Genomic DNA, 24,346 nt, shown 5'->3' with positions numbered 1-24,346 from the left:
TGCGTGCCTCTTGAATCTTTTCTGAAATCCACAATGAGCTCTTTCGTTTTGGTGGTGTTGAGGAGCTGGTTATTTTCAGTGCACCATGTGGCCAGGTGCTTGATCTCCTCCCTGTAGGCAGTTTCATCGTTGTTGCTGATGAGACCAATCCCCGTAGTGTCGTCCGCAAACTTGATGATGGAGTTGGATGCGTACACAGGCTTACAGTCGTGGGTGAAGAGGGAGTAGAGAAACAGGCTTAGCACACAGCCCTGTGGTACACCAGTGTTGAGTGTGATGGACGTGGAGCAGTGGGAGCCTGATCGGACATTCTGGGGTCTGTTGGTCAGAAAGTCCAAAATCCAGTTGCACATGGAGGTGTTGATGCCCAGGTCTCGAAGTTTGGCTATCAACTTAGCCGGGATGACAGTGTTGAATGCTGAACTAAAGTCAACAAACAGCATGTGTGCCTAAGTGATCTTATTGTCCAGATGTGTGAGCACAGAGTGCAGTGTCATGGAAACGGCATCCTCTGTGCTCCTATTGCTGCGGTATGCAAACTGGTGTGAGTCCAATGTGGATGGTAGCAAGTCTTTTAGGCGTGCCAGGACCAGCCGCTCAAAGCACTTCATTACGATTGGTGTGAGTGCTACAGGGCGGTAGTCATTAAGGCACTTTGGGCTGGAGTGTTTTGGCACTGACACAATGGAAGTGCATTTGAAGCATGTTGGTACAGCTGCTTGGGCAAGAGACAGGTTGAAAATGTCTGTAAAAACCCAGCGAGCTGCTCCGCACATGCCTTTAGCACGCGTCCAGGGATGTTATCTGGTCCAGCTGCCTTGTGCGTGCTGATCCTGCTCAGTGCATTGCAGACATCTGTGGAGGAGGGTGTGATTGGTGGGTGGTCGGCTGAGGATTTGAACTTGGTGGCAGTTTCACTGTTGTCTCTTTCAAAGCAAGCATAAAAGTCATTCAGCTCGTTCAGGAAGTTGACATCAGTGGCTGCAGAGGTGGGGTGAGTGGGTTTATAGTCACTGATGGCCTTAATTCCCTGCCACATGCGTCGGGGGTCAGTGTTGGAAAAGTGTCCCTCTATAGTCCAAAGACAAGCAGCTTAACATGTAGATGATGACTTATGGCCGCAGAACCGGATCTCTGCAGCTTCTCCTGCTGCGCTCTCTCACCCAGATTCACTATGCATTCAATGACTGCCTCTGTGTAGGAAAACACACTTCTTCTTCTTGTGTTATATGGCAGTTGGAAAACAACTTTTGGTGCATTACCGCCACCAACCGAAATGGAGTGTGGATCGGGATTTACCTAATCTAATATCCTACTACTATTAATACAAAAATAAATAAACTAAATCCGCTTTATCAAATTAGTGTTTTTAATAAATCTCTTAGACTTAGACTTAGACAACTTTATTTGTCATTCGGTATGCACAGAACGAAATTTCGTTTCATACAGCTTTTGTAAATTGCAGTAGAAGTTAAATTACAGTTTTAGGTGCGGCAGAGATTTAGAAGTAAACAGTACATTTTAAATATAAATGGTAAATGGACTGAACTTATATAGCGCTTTTCCAGTCATGCTGACCACCCAAAGCGCTGTACACTATAGCCACATTCACCCAGTCGCTCTCACTAACGCGCACACATTTATACACCGAGACACAGCTCGGTAGGCAACTTGGGGTTAAGTGCCTTGCCCAAGGGCACATCGACATGTGGCAAGGGGAAGCTGGAATCGAACCCACAACCTTCTGGTTGCCAGACAACTACTCAACCCATCAAGCCACAGTCGCCCAGTATACAAACAATTGAAATGTAACAAAAAATATAATTTTTTATGTAGAGAATTGGATTGTGCAAGGGCATTTGTGCATGAATGCATTTATTTGTGCAATTTAAGACTAGGAGTCCGATAGCATTTGTAATGCTATATGAGCTGCAATGATGCAATATGTGCAAAAAATGCAAATGTTGTGCAGAGTTTGTGGGTTGTAGTTTAGCAGTTCAACAGCAGTTTAACAGTCTGATGGCAGCAGGGAAAAAGCTTTTGCAGAACCTGGTGGACCTGCAGCGGATGCTGCGGAACCTCTTCCCAGAGGGCAGCAGGGAGAACATTCCATGGAGGGGGTGTGAGGGGTCCCTGATGAGGTTACGGGCTCGGGACACATAGCGCTGAGATGAAATGTCTTTTATGGATGGAAGAGGAGCCCCGATGATCCATTCTGCTGTCCTCACCACTCTCCTCACGTTCTTCCAGTCGGAGGCACTGCAGCCTCCACACCACACAGAGAGACAACTGGTCAGAATGCTCTCTATGGTGCTTCGGTAGAAGGTCGTGAGGATGGGCGGGGGCAGGCGGGCTCTCCTCATCCTCCGCAGAAAGTCGCTTCTGTGCCCTCGTTACCAGTGACATGGTGTTCACAGTCCAGTGATAAAGAATAACCCTCTGATTTGGTGTCCATGTCTAAAAGACATTTTATGTTTAACTTTAATTTACTGTTTTATAATCTATTTATCAATTCATTCCTCTCAGTAACACATTTACTGCAAAATAATATTGCATGCTCCACTGTTTCTTCTTCAAAACAAAAATCACACTTTCATGTAGCATGGTTCCTCATTTTAAATAACGTGTTATTTAACCCTGTATGACCAAAGCGTAATCTTGACATTACCGTTTCCCCCTTTCTATTCCTTGATGTTTTCCTCATTAATCCTACTTTTCTTTAAATATTATAAAACCATCTTCCAGTTCTTTCTTCCTCCCACTGTTTCTGCCACCTTGCTCTAATCCTTTTCTTAATTACTGATTTTATTTCACCTTTACTAAATGGAATTATTATATCAATTAAACTGTGTTTACTTGCTCTTTTTGCATATTTATCTGCCATCTCATTCCCTTTTATTCCTATATGAGAAGGAATCCATATAAAAGAAACTATTAATCCCATTGCTTGAATTCTGAATAATAATCGCTGAATTTCTACTAATAAATCCGGTCTACTGTCTGAATGATTGTGTTTAAATCAATATAATGTTGAACTAGAATCTGAGCAAACTAAACTTCTTAATGGTCTAATTTCTTCAATCCTTTCTAATGCTAACATGGAGCTAAAGCGAAAATTCAGTAAGGTTTCTTACTGAAGAGGTTTCTTCCCAAAGGGGAGTTTTTCCTCTTCACAGTCGCTTCATGCTTGCTCATCATGGACAGTTCATGCAAACCTGTGTTTATCAAGTCGGACACCTAGCTCAAACAGATCATCATATGGACTGAACAAACTTTGTTTATCTCCACTCCACCACCAGTTTCAGGCCTGGGGGGAAATATACCTATTCTCATACGCCTGCTTATGCATATTGAAGTATAATTCAGCGTGAATTTGTCCTGCCGAGGTCTGAGCGCCAAACTCCTAAAATATTGTATCAATAAAATTCTTCTAATTGCCTTTTCTTGCTGTGTGAGTTTTTCAGATTGAAATGATACCAAACATTTCTCCTGTGTAAACTGAAATTTCATTACTGATTCTTTTACCTGATTTAAAATTAAATTCTGGAACTACAAACGGAACACCATTCCTATTATTTGAATCTTTTGAAGCATCCGTATAAATCCTTACATGTCCATAATATTCTTTATCTATATATTGCTCAACCATATTTGAATCTGAAATATCCTCTTTGTTTTTCTGCTTATACAACAAAGTTAAATCTGTATCAATTTCAGGTAACATAGATGGATGAAGTAATAATCTAATAATTGTTTTACTGACATTTATTTGAGATAATTCAAGATCTTTTTTGTAGAATCTGCTATCCATCCAAAGTAATTTCACTTCTTCTTCCATTTTTCTCAACTAGGTTTAAAAATGTCCTGAAATAGATGAGTTTCACAATGATTCTTTAACTGAAACCAGTAAGTTGAAAGTAATTGTAATCTCCTCAATTGTAGTGGTATTTCTCCCATTTCTACTTGTAATGCTGATGTTGGTGTTGTTCTTATGGCCCCTGTGTATAATCTCAGTGCTTTATATTGAACAATATCAAATTTTCTAAGTAATAAAACTGATGCTGATGTTACGAACGTGAATCAGGCAACCCAGTATTCAAGCCAAACAAGTGAGGTGAAGGCAAAAAACAGTATTTAATAATAAAACTGGGACAGGCAGGGCTCAATGGTCAAAATGGCAGTCCAAAATCCGGTACACAAAAGGCAGTCCAAAATAGGCAGAAGTACAAACAGGGCAAAGCAAGCTCGGATAACCATGGGACAGAAACTAGTCGGTAAACGGGTAAATCAGTCAGACAGGGCAGGAAAAACAGATCAGGGAACAGGCTGGCTCAGAATCAAAAAGGCTCTCGGGTTAGCATCAACAGGTCAATCAATAAAGGAACGCTGGAACAAAACTCACCGTGGCTCGTTAATGATCTGGCGGAGAACTAAAGACTGAGGCAGAACTATATAGTGAAGTGCACAGGTGAAATGGAGTGAAAACTAATTACCGGGAAACAGCTGGAACTAATCAGAGGCAGGGAAGTGACTGACAGTGAACTGAACTGATAGGTTGGTGACTGCTGACAGGGGAGTGAGCTGGCAGGTGAACAGAACTGAGCTAAAAGCTTACAGAACCCTAACAGATAGTATAACACAAAGAACAAAATCAAACCACAACAAAACTCAAACTATTCCATAATTCAAACTTAAGACAGAACCTAAAATCATGACAGCTGAACCAAAATCAATACAGCCATAATCAAAAACAGACCTAATTAAACCTGTATAAATTGATTTCAATGCCTTCCTCTCAGCTCCCCATTCATTCCCAACCAAACATCTCATAACATTTATAACTCTTTTGCATTTATCGATCATCTTCTCAATATGAACTTTCCAAGTTAGCCTTTCATCCAACCATATACCCAAAAATTTTAATTGTTTTAACCTTTCCAATTCACATTTATAAATTTGTAACTTTATTTCTTCAGAAACTGTTTTCCTTGTAAAAAACAAAACCTTTGTTTTATCTACAGAAATTTTAAATCCCCATCTAAAGGACCAATCTTCTATTTTATTAATGGCTTCTTGAACTTTTTTAAAGATGAAACTTACCCCTCTTCCAAATAGCTCCATCATCAGCAAATAAAGAAACATCCATTTTATTTTCCACATCTTCAAACTCACCATTAATCATAATAGAAAAAAATAATGGACTAACTATGCTTCCTTGGGGGATACCATTAGGAAAACACACTTTTTCTTCTTTTATTTTTTTTATTGGTAGATTGCAACCAACTTTAGGTGCATTTACTGACACCTACCAGACTGGATCTTTAAATATCACACTTTAAATACGATTAAATAACCCAGGGTGTTTTAAAAATCTAATTAATTGACTTTTAACAGAATTTAATTTCCTAAAAGATTTATCATAGAAAATCCTATTTTCTCTCTATTTAGTACCGACTATAAGTGATGACGTTCCTGTAATTACATTCTAATAAGACATCACGGTAGTGATGTAAGAGTTATTTGACAGAATTAATGCTGTTTTCTCAAACTTCAATCATTCAACACAAAGGGGGAGTGGGGGGAGGGCATTGATTACAAAAACATTGAAAGGACAAGGCACAAATTGTGATGAAGTGTGATAATGCATTTTAATCAGGTAAGGTTAAGTTTTAGGTTTTTCTTATGTTTAATGGTACTCAAAGCATTAATTGGCTGTATTCAACATATGGAAGTAATGATGGGATGGTGTGAGTTAATGAAATAACTGATATATTCATAATTTTGCCAGCATTGTTCATCCATCTCTCTACGCTGATGTCAAATTTGGGCCAACCTCACTTTATTTTGTGCATATAAGCTATATGTATATTTCCAGCTGAAGTGAAGGTGGTGTTATTTAAGTGAAAAAATGTGGAGTAGCCCTAATGGTGTTGGGGGAAAAATAGATGAATGGAAACTAAAATATATCAATAGAAAAGTAAAGCTGGAAGTGCCAAAATTTGACACCTAATACATTATTGCTTTCATTCTGTAAAGTTCTTTTATTAATCTTGTGGGTCTCTGACTATGAACACCTTTAAACTATAACTGAGTGCAACAGTAACATTCCTGACAGCGCGACATACAGCTGCCTCTGAAAGATTTTCTGCGTCTCCCACGGTATTACTGTAAAAAGCTGCTGTTGGCATGAAAACCAAGAGCAGCACAAAGAAATTTTTCAGAACTGAGAGCGTTCTCTTGTTGTGTTAGAAAAACGATGTGCGGCTGAGAATATTGAAATAAATCATCTGATGACCCCAAAGCCTTTTCCACTGGTCAGTTATTCACCCATTCATGCACACATTCACACCCTGATGGTGATGAGCTACATTGTAGCCACGGCTGCCCTGGAGAAAATGTAAATAATTTAATGGTAATAAAACTGGTAATGTGAAAGATGTGCATGTCTCTCAGTTCTTCCTTAGCAGGAGCCCTACTCTGACATTAAATATGCTATACAGCTATAAAATCCAAGACTTTTGTATTTTTAATGTAATCTGGCTAAATCAGTTTTATCTAAACTAGTAATTTAGAAGAAATTATTGCTGTAACTTTATTGTAGTAAACCATGTAGCTTGTTATAATCTCAGCTGTTGGACAGCCCTAATGTAGCCTCAGTGCACATGTGAGTTTGCTCACAGAGGTCAAGTCACAGGAAAAATTAGGGGGAACATTGCTCATGACCAGAGGAAATAGCTGCAGCATAAATTTTAATCGTACTGAGGGCTACATTTCTGTCCATGAGCTGCTGGAGAAATGTTAATATTCAGGCTAGAGGACAGGAGATGGATCCACGCCTTTCTCCACAAACCAGCACTCTAAAGCTTCATTCTGACGCATAAAGCTGTTGTAGAGGCAGCCTGTGCGTCCTGAATGGTTCACACAACTTCCTGTAGAAGGCCCTGCCTCTCTAAGCGCTCACGTCCATTGGCCAGGCCCAGAGACTCTGGCCTATTACCGGTTAGCTCCTGATGGCTCCTCCTGCCTGGATGAGGAGCAGCTGCCATGGCCGGCCTGACAGCAGCTGCTGCAGGTTGGGGAACCATGGAGCAGCTGTTAGCTGGGGGGCTACGAGAATTACTGGAACCTGTTCACCAAGCCGGTCTAGGAGCCGGTATCAGCGGCACCAGAGGGAAGGAGTAAAGGAGCGTCTGTGGCCCTGGGTGAGCAAAGGCGTCCACTCCTAGAGGAGGAGGAGAGAAGGAGGAGAGAAGAAGGAGGAGAGAAGGAGGAGGAGAGTAGTAGGAGAAGAGAGGGAGGAGAGGAGCAGGAAAGAAGGAGAAGAGAAGAAGGAGAGGAGCAGGAGAGAAGAAGGAGAGAAGGAGGAGAGAGGGAGGAGAGAAGGAGGAAAGAAGGAGAAGAGGAGCAGGAGAGAAGAAGGAGGCAAGGAGGAGAGGAGCAGGAGAGGAGGAGGAGAGGAGGAGGAGAGGAGGAAGAAAGAAGAAGGAGAGGAGGAGGAGAAAAGGAAGAGAGAATGAGGAGAGGGAGGAGAGAAAGAGGAGAGTAGGAGGAGAGGAGGAGGAGGAGGAGGAGGAGGAGAGAGGAGCAGGAGAGAAGGAGGAGAGAAGGGGGCATCAGCAGGGAGATTCTCTGGGCTCAGGCTGCTCCTACGGAGCAGCTCCACCTGATGTAACACCTCCTCCTGACATATAATACACCAGCCTTAAATCTATCTGATTAACAGAGAGCAGGAAATAGCACATTATCAGCTTCTGCTCATTGCAGGTCTGGGAGAAAACACGAGTGAGCAAAACTAAAAGTTAAAAGTTAAGGGTAAAATGACGCTTAATTGTGTTGGTGAAAGGAAATTGCTGCTGATTTGATAGATTTTGTTAGCCCTGCATTTAGTCATGTGTCAGTTTTGGAGTAATCCTCAAATGAAGCAGCTAATATTGAGGACTTTATGACAAATGCTAATGGCTTGCATCATTTTGTTGTAGATACTGATATTGCACAGTGGCAGAAAAGAGCAGGAACGAAAAGTATCAAAGGAAAATCACAGGATTGTCCCTAAATTATGCATTATATGTAACCACATTCTTAAAGTCCTACCGAAATGCTGATGCCCTTGTCACACAGTAATTTAGGAGCCGAGGAATCTGTTCTTTGTTCATTTGGTGATTTGCAATTTCTGGTGAATAAACTTCTCAACATCGCTGCTGGTGATCCATCGTGGCTGGTTGATTTTTTTTTTAAAAAAATTCTAAACAAAAGCACAAAACTGATTTTGGAGCCAATTTAGGTTGTAACTTTAGTGTTTTTATAATTTCTTCCTTGCTAGGTGTAGTTACACAGCATTCTCTTTTATACACTTCCTAAGTTTGACTGGGATTTACAACATCTACTGGAAAAAAATCAGAAGGATGGATCAAACACACAGGTGTGGATCCTAAAACAAATCAGTCCAATTTGGGGGAATTATTTAGATAAATAATGTTAAAAAGCGTGTCCTCTTCAGTATCTCAGCTGATGAACTTAAATCCTGGTACGCACGCTGGGAAAATATTTGATACACTATTTGCACATGGCTCAAAAGGAGGGGAGAAAGACAAAGCTTGAGTTTGTTAATTACTGAAATATATTAAAATTAGTTATTAGAAACAGAGTAGAAAGGGAGTAAGAGAAAGCAGCTGATTCTACCAAGGAATGTTTCTAATTTAATTCAAGGAGGGGGGAGGGGCTGCCTCCTCCTGTTTTTTCTGTCCTTCATTTCATTGCAGGTCTGTTGGTTCTGGAGCATGGACACAGATGACAAATGTGGCGATCAGGGCCGATTTGGGGTTGGAGCAATACAACTGAGCATTTAGAGCTGATATGTGAATCTGTGGAGCACCCATCGACATCTGCTACAGCTGCTCATGCTTGGCCCTGAGCAAGAGGCTGTTTCACACCACCACCAAGTCAGCCTGGCATGAAGTCCCAATATGACCTCACCTCCAGAAGGTCAGTACCCCAGCAAGGGGATAACGCTCCCATGAACAATGTTTACACACTCTGGAAGGGATGGCAACGCCACATGAACAGCACAAGTCCTAAGCTGTCAAGGGAAATGACTGTATGAACTTTCTGCATACTTTCTGCAAAAACATGGGAGGGGACTCTCATGGGACGCCTTTTAAAATGTCTTCAGACTTGTGAAAAGTCAGACAGAATTCTGCATCGGGGTAAGATAGGCCTTCAATAGATATGCAGGAGCAGGCCGTGTAATTAATTAAACAACATTATCTAAATCTTTCCCAAATCAAATTAAAGCATCTCCATCAATAATTCACATCATTTGACTTATTTTCCTATTTTTGTTCTTCAGTCCAAAGCATGTTAAGTGTTAAATGATCAATACTGAAAATATCAAAGAAAAAAATAAATCATTGACAAGGAAAAACATTTTGACAGCAGGTTGTCTGTAAAGAAAAAATATCAGAACAAAATTATTAATTAAAATAAGTTTTAAAGTAGCAGTGAAGATAAAACCAACCTCAGCTTCTTTACTTTACAGAATGGAGTCTCCAGGATCTCACAGAGACGCTTCATCTCAGACTCTCCAAAGGTTCTCCCTCCATCATCATAGATCTGATCTATTTCCAGGTCAGTCAGGGAGGGGTTGGACTTCAGAGCTGAGGCCACAACTTCACATTCAGTCAGTGAGAGACTACAGCCGACTAGTCTGTAATGAAAGAAAGAATCAGATCAGTTGTAGTTAAATCAGACTAATAAAGACTGATAAACAGACTAAAAGATGATGACTAAACAGTGATGTCATCATCAGATGAACATCTGCTCTTCACATCAATGTCCTGTTTGACCCACACAGAGAATCTCTTCAGTCTCTTCAGGTCTTGGTTCTACTGCAGAGCTGCTGTGTCTCTGCTTTGGTTAAAAGCTTCATTTAACCACAAAGATGAAGAAAGATCATCTAGAGGAAAACAACAGAACTGACTGTCTGCAGTGGAGGGAGCCCTATTTCATTTACTACAATGTCTGTTTTAGCTTGATATATTGCTGCAAGAGAAGATTTTGTTACAACCATTTATAGCTGGTTGTAGCTTGTTAATGTGCAATAATGATCAAGTTCAAAAACATTTGGTTTATTTATTGTTTTATGATGAACATTGAGTATAATAATAATCATCATATCTACATTATTATATTAAAATTGATAGATGTCTTGACTCTAGACTCACTTGTGCCACCACACACTAAAATGGTAGATTAGTGGACAATGTTTTCAGATTTATACCCCATTCATTATTTATTCATTATTATGTATTTTATATGTGACACTTGAACTCTGAATTCTTTTTAAAGTTCCACTAACAGGAAAGTGGTCCTAATGCTTTGACATGTTAGATCCCATAAAGTAAGTGATTAGCTCCTTTATGTAGTCAGTAGTGCTGGATGAGAACATTGTGGAGCAAAGGCCTCTTGTGTTTTAAAGCCAGACCTATCAGCTCTGAGCCACTCTGAGCATTAAAGCCACTCACACCTGCAGATGGAGGCAAAGGAGAAGGCCGCCTCAGCTTAAGGTAAGCTCCACCTGCTACCAGGCTCCACTTTGCCCTCTTTCACAAGGCCATGGCTGATGTTCTGTGTGTGGGTGAGCATCAGTGTTTGGCTTATGTGTGTTATGTGTTATTGGTTCAGGGCCCAAAGCTGCAGTCTGCTATAGCAATGTGAAAGGTGCTGCAGAGGTCAGAACAGAGCTGGGAGAGCAACAGGCTGCTGCTGCTGAGGGTGGCTTTACTTTTGCTCTGTTTCTGTTTGCTGCAACCTGATAAAATCACTGTTTCCTTTTAATTAGGAACTCAGTAATCAGTTATTATTTCCTGAGTTACAACCTTCAGTCAATCAGTCTAATGGTGAACATGATTAAAGGATCAATCATGGTTGATGATAAAATCCAACTCCACAAAATCATCCAGTAGCTCTTGGAGCTGCTAAAGCATCTCAGCTGAAGTCTGTAGCATGGTATCTGTAGACAAATCCGCTCTAAATGAACGCTTTCTGAGCTCCGTTAACAACACTTAGTCTGGGGGGGGTTGATGCGTCACCTTGTGCTTGAATTCAGGTGCACATAATTACCTTACATGTAATTTAGGTGTCCACTTTTAAGGGTCATTTTAAGGGACTTGTAACTGAAGGGGCTTCAGCTCAGACCGTCATTCCTCCTCTTCCCTCTAAAGGAGCCCTTTACACTCTTTATTGATGCATTTTTCCTCTCTGTTTATTTCTGACACACAGCGCACCAATGGGGGAAAATCCTCCCACCTCAATGATTCCTCACCGCTATCATTAAGTATAAATTATGCTGGTGCCAGACGTTACCAAATAGTGTTTTCTTCTACAGTCACTTAATGACTAGTGAGACGTAGAGCTTGAAAAGCTGCAGCGTTCACTTGACCCCCGTGAGCAACATATATGTCCAAAACCTGAGGTTATATCAAGCTACACGGCTTAATAAAAGAATCAAGTTACAGCATAATTAGGCCCGAGCAGCGAAGCACTGCAAAGGCCTATTGTTTCTGTAGTGTTTCTTATTATTATTCTGCCACCCCAAAGAGTGGCCTTTTTGGGGGCTTTATCATATTAAAAAACTCACCAAACTTGGCAGATACATCAAGACTGTTTAAAAATTTTATATTTTGGGGGGAGGGGGGGGGGCGCTAGAGCGCTGCAATGGAGTAGACGCTTTTTTGTGAGGCTCCGTGTCATCTCCTCAAACTTCGCTTTTAACATAACACACCTGGCCCTTTATTCAATATTGTTGAATAGAGGGAATACTTTTTTTACTCTTTTCTTTTCAAAATCGGGAAGAAGGACAGTGCACAGAAGGAGACAGCTTAGCCGACTTTCGGAGCTAGCAACAAAGCTATCCTAGGTGCTATCATGGCCCAGGGGGTGCAAGTTGCTAAACTTTTTAATCGTATCGATGATCTAAAATAGACGATGGAGGGTCGTTTCAACGCTATTGAATCTTCTCTTTCTGCCGTGCAAAATCAACAACGGGAGATAGAGAGCCGAGTCGACACCATTGATGAAGTCATGTCGTCTGCTGATGGCCGCATCTCTGCCCTCGAAGTCTCCTGTGATCAGCTCCGGGAAGCCAACGCCCTGTTGCGGGGGAAGCTAAGTGATTTGGAAGGTCGGTCCCGCAGATGCAATGTAAGGGTGCTTGGCATCAAGGAAGGCGTAGAACACTGTCACCCCACTGACTTTATTTCACGGCTGCTACCTGAAGTACTCGGGAAGGATAATTTTGTCAAGCCCATCAAGACTGACCGCGCTCACTGTAGTCTGAGGCCGAAATCTTCACCCGAGGAGCGACCACGAGCTATCATTGCTAAGATTCACAACCATAGGGACGTGGCCAACATTCTGCGACTCAGCCGCCAGCATTCACCCCTGATGTACAACGGAGCCCGTGTGTCCATCTTCCCTGACTACACAGCTTAAGTTGTGGCACAAAGGATGGCCTACAACAACGTGAGGAAGAAGCTAACCGAGGCTGGAGATAAGTGCACGCTACGCTACCCAGCCAAGCTGCAGGTTGTATACAACAACATTGTCAAGACTTTTCTCTCTCCAGCAGAGGCTGAACATTTCACTGATTCCATCTCTGCCGCAGCAGATGTCTCAACCTAGGCTCCTTGGTTTCTCTCGTTCGGACTTTGAATATTCCTGTGCCTTAAAGCACAATATGGTTGGTTATGTTTTCCCTTTCCTAATCATATATCAGTTACATGTTATACTCTCAAAGGTTATTCCAGGTTCACACAAAGAACTTAACTTTTCTTTAGCTTGAATATTATCTGGTCTGTATATCCCCTTGCGGTCTTTATATACCTGAACCTCAAATTTAGTATTGTCCAGGTGTGTTATTTGTACTGTTGTATTTTGGAGATTCCTGGGGTTTTTGCTTCCTATCTAGGAGTGGTGATGGAAGTTCTCGTAGCGTGCTGCTCTGGTCAGTTCCCAGCAGCCTCCCTTAGCTCAAGGGGAAGCACTGTTTGTTTTTTCTCTGCAGTGTGGGAGGTGGGTGATGTTTGGTTACGTGGGTTTAAGAATGTGTGTGAGTGGGGGGGGGGGTTACCTTCTTTTTTTCCTCTTTCTTTCTTCCTTTTCTTTTCCCCCTTATTCAGCTCAGACAACACCTTTTTGTCCAATGTTCTGAATGTTCTCTAATGGTGCTCCTTCCATGTCAGCTATGAATCCCATTACCTTCATCACCTGGAACTGCAGGGGTATGGGTAAGGCACTCAAGAGGGGCATGTTTTTTTCTCACTTAAAGGATCTGTCTGCTGATGTTGTGTTCCTACAGGAGACACATATCTCACCTGCAGAGCAGAGACGTTTGAGGACATCATGGGTGTCGTGGGTGTATCAATCCAACTTCACCTCCAGGGCGAGAGGAGTGGCCATTCTCATCCATAAAACTGTACTATTCATATTTGAGTCACAGGTGTCGGATACAGGCGGGAGATACATTCTTATCACTGGCAACGTTAATTCTGTCCCGCTGGCCCTTCTTAACATCTATGCACCTAATTGTGACTGTCCGGACTTCTACAAAAAAGTATTTAATCTTGTAGCGGAACACAGCGGGCACAGGATCATTGTTGAGGGTGATTTCAATTGCTACGTCGATCCTGTCCTAGACAGGTCTTCTCCTAAACCTGCCCTGCCGTTACAGTCCACATAACCAAGTTGGCAACTTCTTTGGATCTGGTTGATGTCTGGCGGCATCTTCATCCCACAGTGAGCCAAAATTCCTTTTTTTCTTCGGTACACAAATCCTCAACAAGAATTGATTATTTTTTGGTTGACTCAAACTTATTACCCCGAGTTCTCAAATCCACCTACCACCCTATTCTCATCTCTGATCATGCACTGCTGTCAATTGAATTTAACTTTGATATTCAAAGAACACAATACAATTGGAAACTTAATCCCTCCTTAAACTTAGACAGCTCCTTCTGTAAATTTGTTTCTAATAAGATCACAGACTTTTTGGCCTACAATGATAATGGCGCTGTCTCAGATTCCACTATCTGGGAATCTTTCAAGGTAGTGATAAGAGGTGAAATTATATCATGCCAATCCAATGTTAAAGGAATCAGACGTAATCATCTGGCTGAAATTGAGAAGCAATTAACCACACTGGAAGACAAACTCCACAGCTCCAATTCTGACCACAAATTTACCTCTGTGGTGAATCTAAAGTATGAATATAACTGCATTTTGGGCGAACAGGTTATGGATGATATCCAGAGGCTGCGTCAGAGATATTTTGAACTGGGGGACAAGGCAGATAAAATATTTTCCAGGCAGTTGAAGGGAACGCAGGCTGAGCGAGCCATTAATAAGATACTTACTCCATCAGGCCAGCTCCTGACAGATCAAAAGCTAATAAACAAAACTTTCTTTCAATATTACAATAAACTGTATGCTTCCAATAAAACTGCATCTACAGAGGATATCACACGCTTTATTCAGCCATTGGACATTCCATCTCTTACGGATACCGCCGTGCTGGGACTAGATGGTGATGTGACTCTGGAGGAGATAAGGGCAGCGATTCGCTCTCTTCCTGGTGGTAAGGCATGCGGCCCTGGCGGTTTTGGGATCGATTTTTATAAGTCCCATATCGAAATGGTGTCGCCACTTATACTGCATATGGTCAGGTCTTCCTTGGAGGTTGGGCATTTTCCTGAGTCTCTATATGATGCCAATATTTGTCTTTAACTTAAAAAGGACAGAGACCCTACCAATATGGCATCATATCGCCCCCTGAGCCTGCTCGACTCTGACCAGAAGATTATTGCTAAGGTCTTAGCTAACCGATTGTCACCCCACATCAGTGCTTTGGTACATCCAGATCAATCTTGATTCATTCCGGAAAGATTCTCTTTCTCCAACACAAGACGACTACTTAACATTATATACTCTCATGCTCTTCCCAACTCAGCTATTATATCTTTGGATGCCCAGCAGGCTTTTGATCAGGTGGAGTGGGGATACATGTTCGCTGCTCTCAGAGGGTTTGGCTTTGGCACGGGTTTTCTGTCTCTGATAGAAATGCTTTACGCTCATCCCAGGTCACAGGTGGTGACCAATAGAGATAGATCACCTCCCTTTCTGCTGAAACATGGCACTAGGCAGGGCTGCTGCTTGTCTCCCATGCTTTTTGCACTGGCTTTGGAACCCTTGGCTTTTGCCATCAGGTCTAATCCACTTATCACAGGTATTACATGTGGTACATCTGAACATGTCATAGGTTTATATGCAGATGATGTAGTCCTGACGCTGCGTGACGCGAGAGCCTCTTCCACCGCTTCTTGATATGCTGCAGAGCTTTGGACAACTCTATGGTTTTACAATCAACTGGACTAAGTCTGCCTTTGTGCCTCTGTCTGATGGATTTGACTCTGGTTTCCTGAATAGTTTACCACTCAAAATCACCCGTGACCACTTTATGTATCTCGGTATCAATATTCCCGTAAACTCCAAGCTACTTTTCCAATTAAATTATTTAGAGTTGCTCTCTAAGCTAAAGAATTGGATCGACAGTTGGCGGTTACTCCCACTCTCATTAATTGGTCGTATAAATATTATCAAACTGGTTGTACTTCCTAAATTTATTTATCTATTTCAAAATATCCCAATTTTTATTCCTTCTTCTTTTTTTAAAACTTTGGATTCAATTATTATACCATTCATTTGGGCATACAAACCTTCTCGAATCTCTAAGGCACATTTGCAGAAAGCCAGAGGGGAGGGTGGCTTTGGCCTTCCGATATTTCGGCACTACTACTGGGCCTGCAATGCAAGGGCTTGGACATTTTGGTCGTCAGGCACTGCCGAGGCGGGGACTCCTCCCGTCCCTCTCCCTGGCTGGCCTCAGATTGAATCCCATAACTTGTTGCTGCTAACTTCTGCTTCGTTACCAGCAATATTATTCTCTAAACCAGATATCTCCCTCAAGAGGCTTTCGTCTGACTTCATTCTTAGGAACTCAGTCAAAATTTTGACACAAATAAAGAGGGTCTTGAAACTTCCAGACCTGTCGTTTTATGCCCCTTTGTGTCATAATCCCTGCTTTAACCCAGGCCTTTCGGATCCTGCCTTCAAGCTCTGGTCGGGCAGGGGTCTCTCCTCTTTCAAGGATCTTCTTATCAAAAATCAGGTCTCAGATCGGAGATGAGCGGCTGAGATCTCGCGAGAGCGAGTGCGTAAGTATAATGGAGGCGTTCATGTAATTCAAATCAAACAAGCTAAGGTAAGAACGAACCAATAACTAAAAATAATACAAAGTTAAAGCCCAAACATTTACAACTGTCTTATTTTCTACGAGGGAACAAACTGGACGAAGAGACCGTGACGAGCCTGGAGTGCTACCTGGACGAGTGTTTTGATAGCATCGTGATGGGGAAGGCCCAGAAGCCTACAGCTGCTAGCACACCGTCACTTAAGCGCACTCGTTCTAATTCCACCAGTGCTTCTTCTTCCACTTTGTCCCCAGACAGGAACTTCAGCGACATCTTGGAATCCATCGACAAGAAGCTTACCAGCCTTGACGCGCGTCTCGCCTTGGTAGAGGTTCTACACAGAGAGTTTCAGTCCCTAAGGGAGTCGGTGGAGTTTAGCCAAGCCCAGCTAACAGCTATGGCCGCGGAGAACGACGCGCTGAGGGGGAAGGTTACGGAGCTGACCGAAGGGATTATCCAGCTTTCCGGCGAAAATAAGAAAATGAAGGAATCCATTCTGGACATACAGTCGCGAAGTATGAGAGATAATCTCGTCTTTGCAGGTATTCAGGAGCAGCAGGGAGAGATAGCAGAAGAAACGGTCCGGAACTTTCTCCAGCAGAAGCTAAAAATCCCGGCGGATCAGGTAAAAAACATCACTTTTCATCGAGTCCACCGGCTCGGAGGTAAGAAACCCGACAAAACCCGTCCTCGCCCGATCATAGCTAAATTTGAGCATTATAAACAAAAATAATTCGTTAGAAGTTGCGGCAGGGAACTGAGAGGGACAGACTTTAGTGTTAATGATCAGTTTCCTAAAAAAATCCTAGATCGCAGGCGAGTGCTGTTCCCAATCAGGAAGAAATACATGATGGACGGCGTTAAAGCCACCATATCGGTTGACAGACTTTATATTAATGGACAGTTGTTCAGGGATCAGAAGATCACCCCTTGGCTTTATTAGTTACACCACAGGTGGACTTAAAGCATGTTTCAATGATTTAAAATAAATAAATAAAATAAATAAATAAATAAGACGTACAGATCTGTACACGGTGATAAATTAAATACACGCACAGCTAAAGAGCACGTTGGTATGGTTGGTGTTCACGGTTGGGTACAGAAGGCACGGGCTATGGTTTATCCCTTTACACACTCTCTTACTCTTTGCACTTTTTTATTTTTTTGTGTATTTCTATCTTATCTGTCTGCTTCTTTCCTGAACATCAGTCAATCACAAGCACATCATATGATGCTACCTGGGTCTATGTATGACTATTTTCTCAAGGGCATGCACCTTCTAACTTCTCACTCACATCTATGGCGAATGTAAAGTTTGTGACATGGAATGTGCATGGGGCTGGCACCAGAGAGAAAAAAATGAAGATCATTAACCAGCTTACTAGATTAAAGGCAGATGTTGTATTATTGCAAGAAACCCACAAATCAGCTACAAATGCAAGTGAGCTTAATTCACCTGAGTTCCCTAATGTGTTTGCGGCCTGCTATAACTCTAGACAGAGAGGTGTAGCAATCTTAATCCACAAAAGCGTTAGTTTTAAAATATTAGATAAAACTATAGATCCTGAAGGTAGATACATAATAATTAAAATAGCTATCCATAACCAGAAGCTATGTATTGTCAGTATATATGGTCCAAATGTTGATGACCCCTCTTTTTTCCACCAATTCTTCCTTGCACTTTCAAAACACGGGGATTGTTCACTAATTATAGGAGGTGACTTCAACTTTGGTTTAAATAACGATATAGACAGGTTGAATAAAACAGGGACTCAGCGTAGTTGGCAGTCAGTAAATGTAGTCAAACAATACATGAGTGATTTTGGTCTTTGCGATGCATGGCGTTCTCTTCATCCTATTAGTAAAGAATATACTTTTTTCTCAAATGTTCACCATTCGTACTCTCGTCTGGACTACTTTCTTATAAGTAGCTCACTGCTGTCGGTCGTTTCAGAGACGGTAATTCATCCTATTGCTATCAGTGATCACGCTCCTGTTACTCTCACCTTAATTAATAAAAAAATAACCACACAAAACAAAAGCTGGAGATTTAATACATCACTGCTTAAAGATGAAGAATTTATAAAATTCATTAAAGAACAGTGGGCTTCATACTTAGAATACAATGATCAACCAGGTACATCGGCATCGATATTGTGGGAAGCTGGAAAAGCAGTGATGAGAGGTAAAATAATTTCTTTCTCATCTCATAAAAAGAAAAAAGAAAACAAAAAGATTCAGGAATTAGAAGAAAAACTTAAGTTACTAGATTTATCTCAAGAAGAAGGGAAGTTAGGTAAAATCCGTGAAGTAAAATTAGAACTAAACCAATATATTGAAAAGCAAAATAGATTTCTAATACAAAGACTCCGAATAGAAAATTTTGAACATGGCAATAAGTCAGGAAGCTTTCTAGCTAATCAGCTTAAAATAAATAAGGAGAAAACTACTATATTTGCAGTTACAGATTCAACTGGTAATACAGTAAGTGAACCAGAGTGTATAAATAATACCTTCCGCGATTTCTACAAATCTTTATACACACCACAGATAAATCCATCAGAGAAGGATATTAAGCAATTTCTGGATAAAATTACACTTCCTAAATTATCAGATAACCAAAGAATGACACTGGATTCCCCACTGACAACAGCTGAAACCCAGGAAGCTCTTAAAAGCATGCCTAATAAAAAGGCTCCAGGTCCAGATGGATTCCCCACTGAGTTTTATAAAGAGTTCTGGAATATTCTAGCCCCAACGTTCCACAGAATGTTGCAGGAAATACAGGAAAAAGGTAGATTTCCAGCTAATATGAACTCTGCCACCATCAGCCTTCTGCTCAAGCCAGACAAAGATCCTGTGTTGCCCACTAGTTATCGTCCCATATCCTTAATTAATGTGGATATTAAGATAATCTGTAAAGCTTTAGCAAAAAGATTAGACAAAGTAACTCCTCTCATAATACATCCAGATCAAACTGGTTTCATCAGAGGAAGGCAGTCATCCACAAATACACGCGATTACTTAATTTAATTGATTATTCCTACAGTAAAAACATTAAAACCAATATATTGTCTTTAGACGCAGAAAAAGCATTTGATAGAGTAAATTGGAAATTTTTATTCGCTACTCTTCATAAATTCGGTTTTGGCGATTTATTCATAAACTGGTTAAAAATTCTATACAATTCTCCAACAGCCTGTGTCAGGACAAATAATCAAATATCTTCCAGTTTTTGTCTACAGAGGGGCACCAGGCAAGGATGCCCTCTTTCTCCATCACTTTTTGCCATCTTTATAGAACCTCTAGCAGCAACAATCAGACAAACAAAAGCTGTAAAAGGTATAAAATGCATGAAAATAGAGCACAAGATTAGTCTGTACGCGGATGATGTATTACTTTATCTCCAGCATTCAAATAATTCTCTTTTACAAGTAATTAGAATACTAGAATCTTTCTCCAAAGTATCAGATTACTCGTTAAACTGGTCTAAATCTACGGTACTGTCAATTAATTGCTCTCTCGAAAACTCCCTAAATTTACAAATGCAATCAGGAAATATTAAATATTTAGGTATTACTGTGTCGAATAAATTAACAGATTTACTTAAACTTAACCATGCCCCACTTTTAAACAGGATAGAAGAGGACCTTGAAAGATGGAAATCGCTTCCAATCACACTTATGGGTAGGGTAGCTTCAATAAAAATGATGGTCCTACCTAGAATTAATTATTTATTTTCAATGGTCCCCAATAAACCATCATCTGACTGGTTTAAATCTCTAGACTCTGCCATTTCTAGATTTCTTTGGAAAGATAAACCCCCACGTTCTAGCTTAAAGACAATACAGAAGACTAAAGACAGGGGAGGATTAGATCTGCCTAACTTCCATAACTATTACTTAGCAAATAGGCTACAATACATCTCTAAATGGATAAAAAATAGTCTTTTAGATGAGCCTTGGTTAGATATAGAACAGGAAATGTGCAATAATATCATGATTTCAGATCTGCCGTTTATAAGCTCAAATATAAAACGGCATACATGCTTCAAATATATCAATATTAGTTCTACTCTGACAGCATGGTGGGAGTTCCTCAAAATGACAAAGTCATCCCTTATCCCATGCAGTCGTACACCTATCTGGAATAACCCTGATATCCTACAAAATAATAAAATGATAAACTTTACATACTGGAAGAATAAAGGTATTAAATATCTGGAACATCTACTTGACGGAACCGAGTTCATCAATTTTGCTAAACTAAATATGCAATATGGCATTAGTAAAAATAAATTCTTGGAATATGAACAACTTACATCTATAATTAAAAATAAATATAAGCATATTAATGGTGGTTTACAAGTCCCAACTAATATAATAGAGTTCTTAGATTTAACCCCCCCCCCAAACTACTGTCTAAATCATACAGGACACTGACTAAAATAGATGATTCGATATCTCTTCCTATAATGAAGTGGGAAAAAGATTTATCAGGCACCTTTGAACAAAATTTCTGGGCTCAGACATGTCTAAGAACTTTCAAATTGACTAGAAACACCAACTTACAACTAATACAATACAAAATCCTTCACATAGTACATTACACAGGACAAAGATTATTCAAGATGGGTCTGGCACAATCTAATATCTGCCCACACTGCATAGGCAATCATCCTGATAATTATTTTCATGCGTTATGGTTATGCACACCAGTCCAGAGGTTCTGGACACAGATATGTAAGGACTTATCAAGGTGCTTGAGCTGTAAAATTACACCATCCCCATCAGTTTGCCTGCTCGGTAATTTTGAGGAAAGTCCTCTGAAAAAAGAAATAGTTTACATGGTTTTTACTGCTTTATGCATCGCAAAGAAAACTATCCTCATGAATTGGAAAAGTAAACAAAATCTCAGTATCAATCAGTATAGAGATCTTTTGTTGGATCATATTAATCTAGAGACAGCATCTGCTTCCACATCTGATTGGTCTCTTTGGGCTCCTCTGATCAACACCATCACTTAGTGGAATAGGGGGCGGTGGGTTGCTTCCTGCAGGGCGCAGTGGCTGGATGGAGGGGTTCCTGGGGCCCTGGGGGCACTTGGAGTAGGGCGCCTGGTGGATCCGGCTCCGGGGTCTGTTGCCCCCATCTGGGAGGAGTTTGGGAGGCCTACGGGTGGCCTACAGCAGCCGCTTGCGGCGCTCTTTGGGAGCTGCGTGTTGACGGACGTGGGTTACTGACCTGGTAGCTGTGCTGCCGCTGGGTGGGGCCGGGGTGGGTCTGGGGGTCTGGGGTCCCTGGGGCGCGCCGCCCTCGGGCGCGGGCCCCGGCGGGGCCTCGGGGGTTCCGGTTCCGGGGGGTGTGCCGCTTTTGGTGTGGGCCGGCGCGCGCCCGGGTGTCCGCCCCTGCACGGGGCCTCTGGTGCGCTGGGGGGCCTCGGGGCCCGTTGAGCTGGTAGGGGGGCATGGTCATTAACACCTCTGGGCAGATGCTCTTCTCCTTTATTGGAAGGGCACTCTGCCAGTGGGGGGAGGGGGAAAGGAGGGGGAGTAGGGATCTACCCAGCCTGGATGTCTACTGTCGAATGTATGGTGAGTTGTTTGAACGTTAGTGTTGGGGAGGGATTAAATCCACGGGTGGGGGGGGGGGGGTTGGGGGGGGGGGGGGTTGACGTTCTGGTGGGCTTGTGTCTGGCCCCCTGTCCCGGTCCTGGTCCGTGTCGTCTACCGGTGCGGGTTTCGCCTGGGGGGTGGGGTTGGGGTGGCTCGTGCGGGCCGGCTGGCCAGGGTCCCCCCCTCTTATTATTATTATTATTATTATTATTATTATTATTATTATTATATATATTTATTTATTTATTTATTTATTTATTTAGTTTAAGTAGGCTTGGTGGGTGGGCTGGGGGGGGCTGAGGTGTTGGTCCTGGTGGGTGGTTGGCTGGCGGGCCCTGCGGCCTCTCCCTGGCCCCCGGGCTACGGTGGTGCCGCTGGCGAGGCCCCCTTCTCTAGGTGGGGCTTTCGGGGAGCGGGGGTGCCTATTGGAGTCAGTAGGGGAGCTGGCTCCCTGGGTTGGCTTCCCAGTCATTTGCTCCCCATCCCCGGACTCCTCCCTCTGCCTGCTCCATCACGCCGCCACACATGTAGGTCCTGGGGGAGGGGGCGTTACTGGAGGTTGCCACTTTCTGGTGACGCCCCTCTCCCCAATTTTATCATGCATCTTAGACACTTTCACTTCAAACATTTTTCACATCGCACACTCATATAGGCCATGGTGGGGTGGGGGGAAGACATCTGGGGGGGGGCTTATGTTGTGTGGGCCTCACCTCGGACGGCTCCCTTCACCTCCTCTCCCACTTAGACATTGAGGGTTCTGGGCAGTCACACGGAAGGGGTGCGCTGGCAACAGCTACCTTCCGAAAGGGGGGTGGGCTGTGCCGTGCATCCCCTTCGGCGCTCCCAGTTTTTAAACGCACTTGAGAACAACATGCAACAACACAACATTTGAGCAGGCGTAGGGAGGGTCGGGGTCTTCTGCACACCCCCGTTCTCCGATGGAGGCAAGGAGTCTGGGGCCTGGAGGAGGTGCGGGCCACTGTGTCCGGGGTCTTGGCGGGGGGCTGCGGTGTGCAGTCAGCGGCCTGCCAGGTCTGGGGCTGATGCCTCCGCTCCCCCCAGGGGGCGGGGGGCAGGGATGGCAAGGGTAAGGTGGGGGGAGGGAGGGGGTTTATTAGGTATTTAGGGGGAGGGGGGGGGCTCTGGCCGGGTGGCTCGTGCGGGTCGTGTTGGCCCGCCCTCTTGGGGGGGCCCGGTCCGGGGGGCGTCTGGTCGGGGGCCGGGGCCGGGGGTCGGGCACAAGCAGTCGTATAGTCGATTTGGGGTGACCCCCCCCCCCCCCTTTGGTCAGTGTTGGATGTGAGTGTTATGTGGGAATGTGTGTACAGCGTCTTTCTTTTTTTTTTTTTTTTCTGTGTGTGGCGAGTGGGGCACAAGGGAGGGATGGGGTGAATGAGTTTTTTTTTTGTTTTTGTTTTTTTTCTTCAGGTATGGGTGTGGTCCGCTCCCTCTCCCAAGAACATCTCAAGTCTCCGATAGGTGCGGAGCCCATCCCCCCACGCCCTGCCCTCCTCCACTTCGTTGGCGGGCACCTTGGCCCCCTGGCGCATTGGTTGGCTTCGGGTTTGGGGCGGGTTCCCGGGCGTGCGCCGGCCCACTCCTGGCGGCCTCTTCGCGGGGCCTGGCCCCCCCGGGGGGCGGCCGGGGCCCTCGTCGCGGGGGCGGGGCGCCCCTGGGGCCTCTGGCCCTCAGGGCCCATGGCCGGGACCACTTCAGCGGGACTGGCTGCCGGCCGAGCCCACAGGCTCGTCTCCGCGGCTCTTGAGGGCGTCGGCATTGCGGTGGCTGGGGGATTTCCTCGGGGTCGTCTCTGCTCCTTCCTTGGGAGGGGGGTTGCAGATATCCTGTGTCGGCCCCTCCTGGGCGACCTGCTTTAGGGACCCCTTTGGGAGTCCGGGGTTACGGGTCCCCTGACGCCTGCCTCTGTGCTCGGGGAAGGTGGGTCTTTGGTTCTCCACAATCACTATCAAGCTATTTCTGGATAATCTTCACCTAAACTAGTGCACTTTCACATCTCCCACAGGTGCTGGGTCCCAGGTATTAAGTGTTCACTTATATACAGTAATCTTATAATTTATTTATTTATTTATGTTGTGTCACTTTCTTTTTTTCAAATATCACATTACACATGTCAGCTTACATAATAATATATATGATTTAGCAATGGCATCTAGGTGTTATTCGAGTGTATCTGTTGCTTTATGTCTGTTGGTTGTGCTGTTCTTTTTGTGTCTCTTTCCAGGTGATGGAGCAGACAGAGGACGTTTTATCATTCTCTTCCTTTTATCTCCTCTTTCTTTCACCTCCACTCTTTTTTTTTCTTTTCTTTCACTTTTTGTTCTTCCTTTACTCTCCCATTGTCATGTCCATATAATTTGAAATTCTCCTTGCAGGAATCATAATAAAGCTATTTACAAGCATAAATCAAGTG

The 24,346-nt window shown here is 43.1% G+C and overlaps 1 protein-coding gene across 1 annotated transcript in view; it reads right to left on the bottom strand.

Moving 5' to 3' along the window:
* Window positions 1-24,346, bottom strand: part of LOC118559592 (protein NLRC3-like) — a 53,686-nt gene that overhangs the window by 4,895 nt on the left and 24,445 nt on the right. Inside the window, exon 5 of the mRNA XM_036130282.1 lies at window positions 9,515-9,703. Within this exon, the coding sequence (XP_035986175.1) occupies window positions 9,515-9,703 (189 nt within the window). The remainder of the gene's footprint in view (window positions 1-9,514; window positions 9,704-24,346) is intronic.

Source organism: Fundulus heteroclitus, unplaced genomic scaffold (genome assembly GCF_011125445.2).
Source record: "Fundulus heteroclitus isolate FHET01 unplaced genomic scaffold, MU-UCD_Fhet_4.1 scaffold_323, whole genome shotgun sequence".
NCBI lineage: Eukaryota > Metazoa > Chordata > Actinopteri > Cyprinodontiformes > Fundulidae > Fundulus > Fundulus heteroclitus.
The sequence above is the reverse complement of the archived record's forward strand: the minus strand, read 5'-3'. Positions and strand labels throughout refer to the sequence as shown.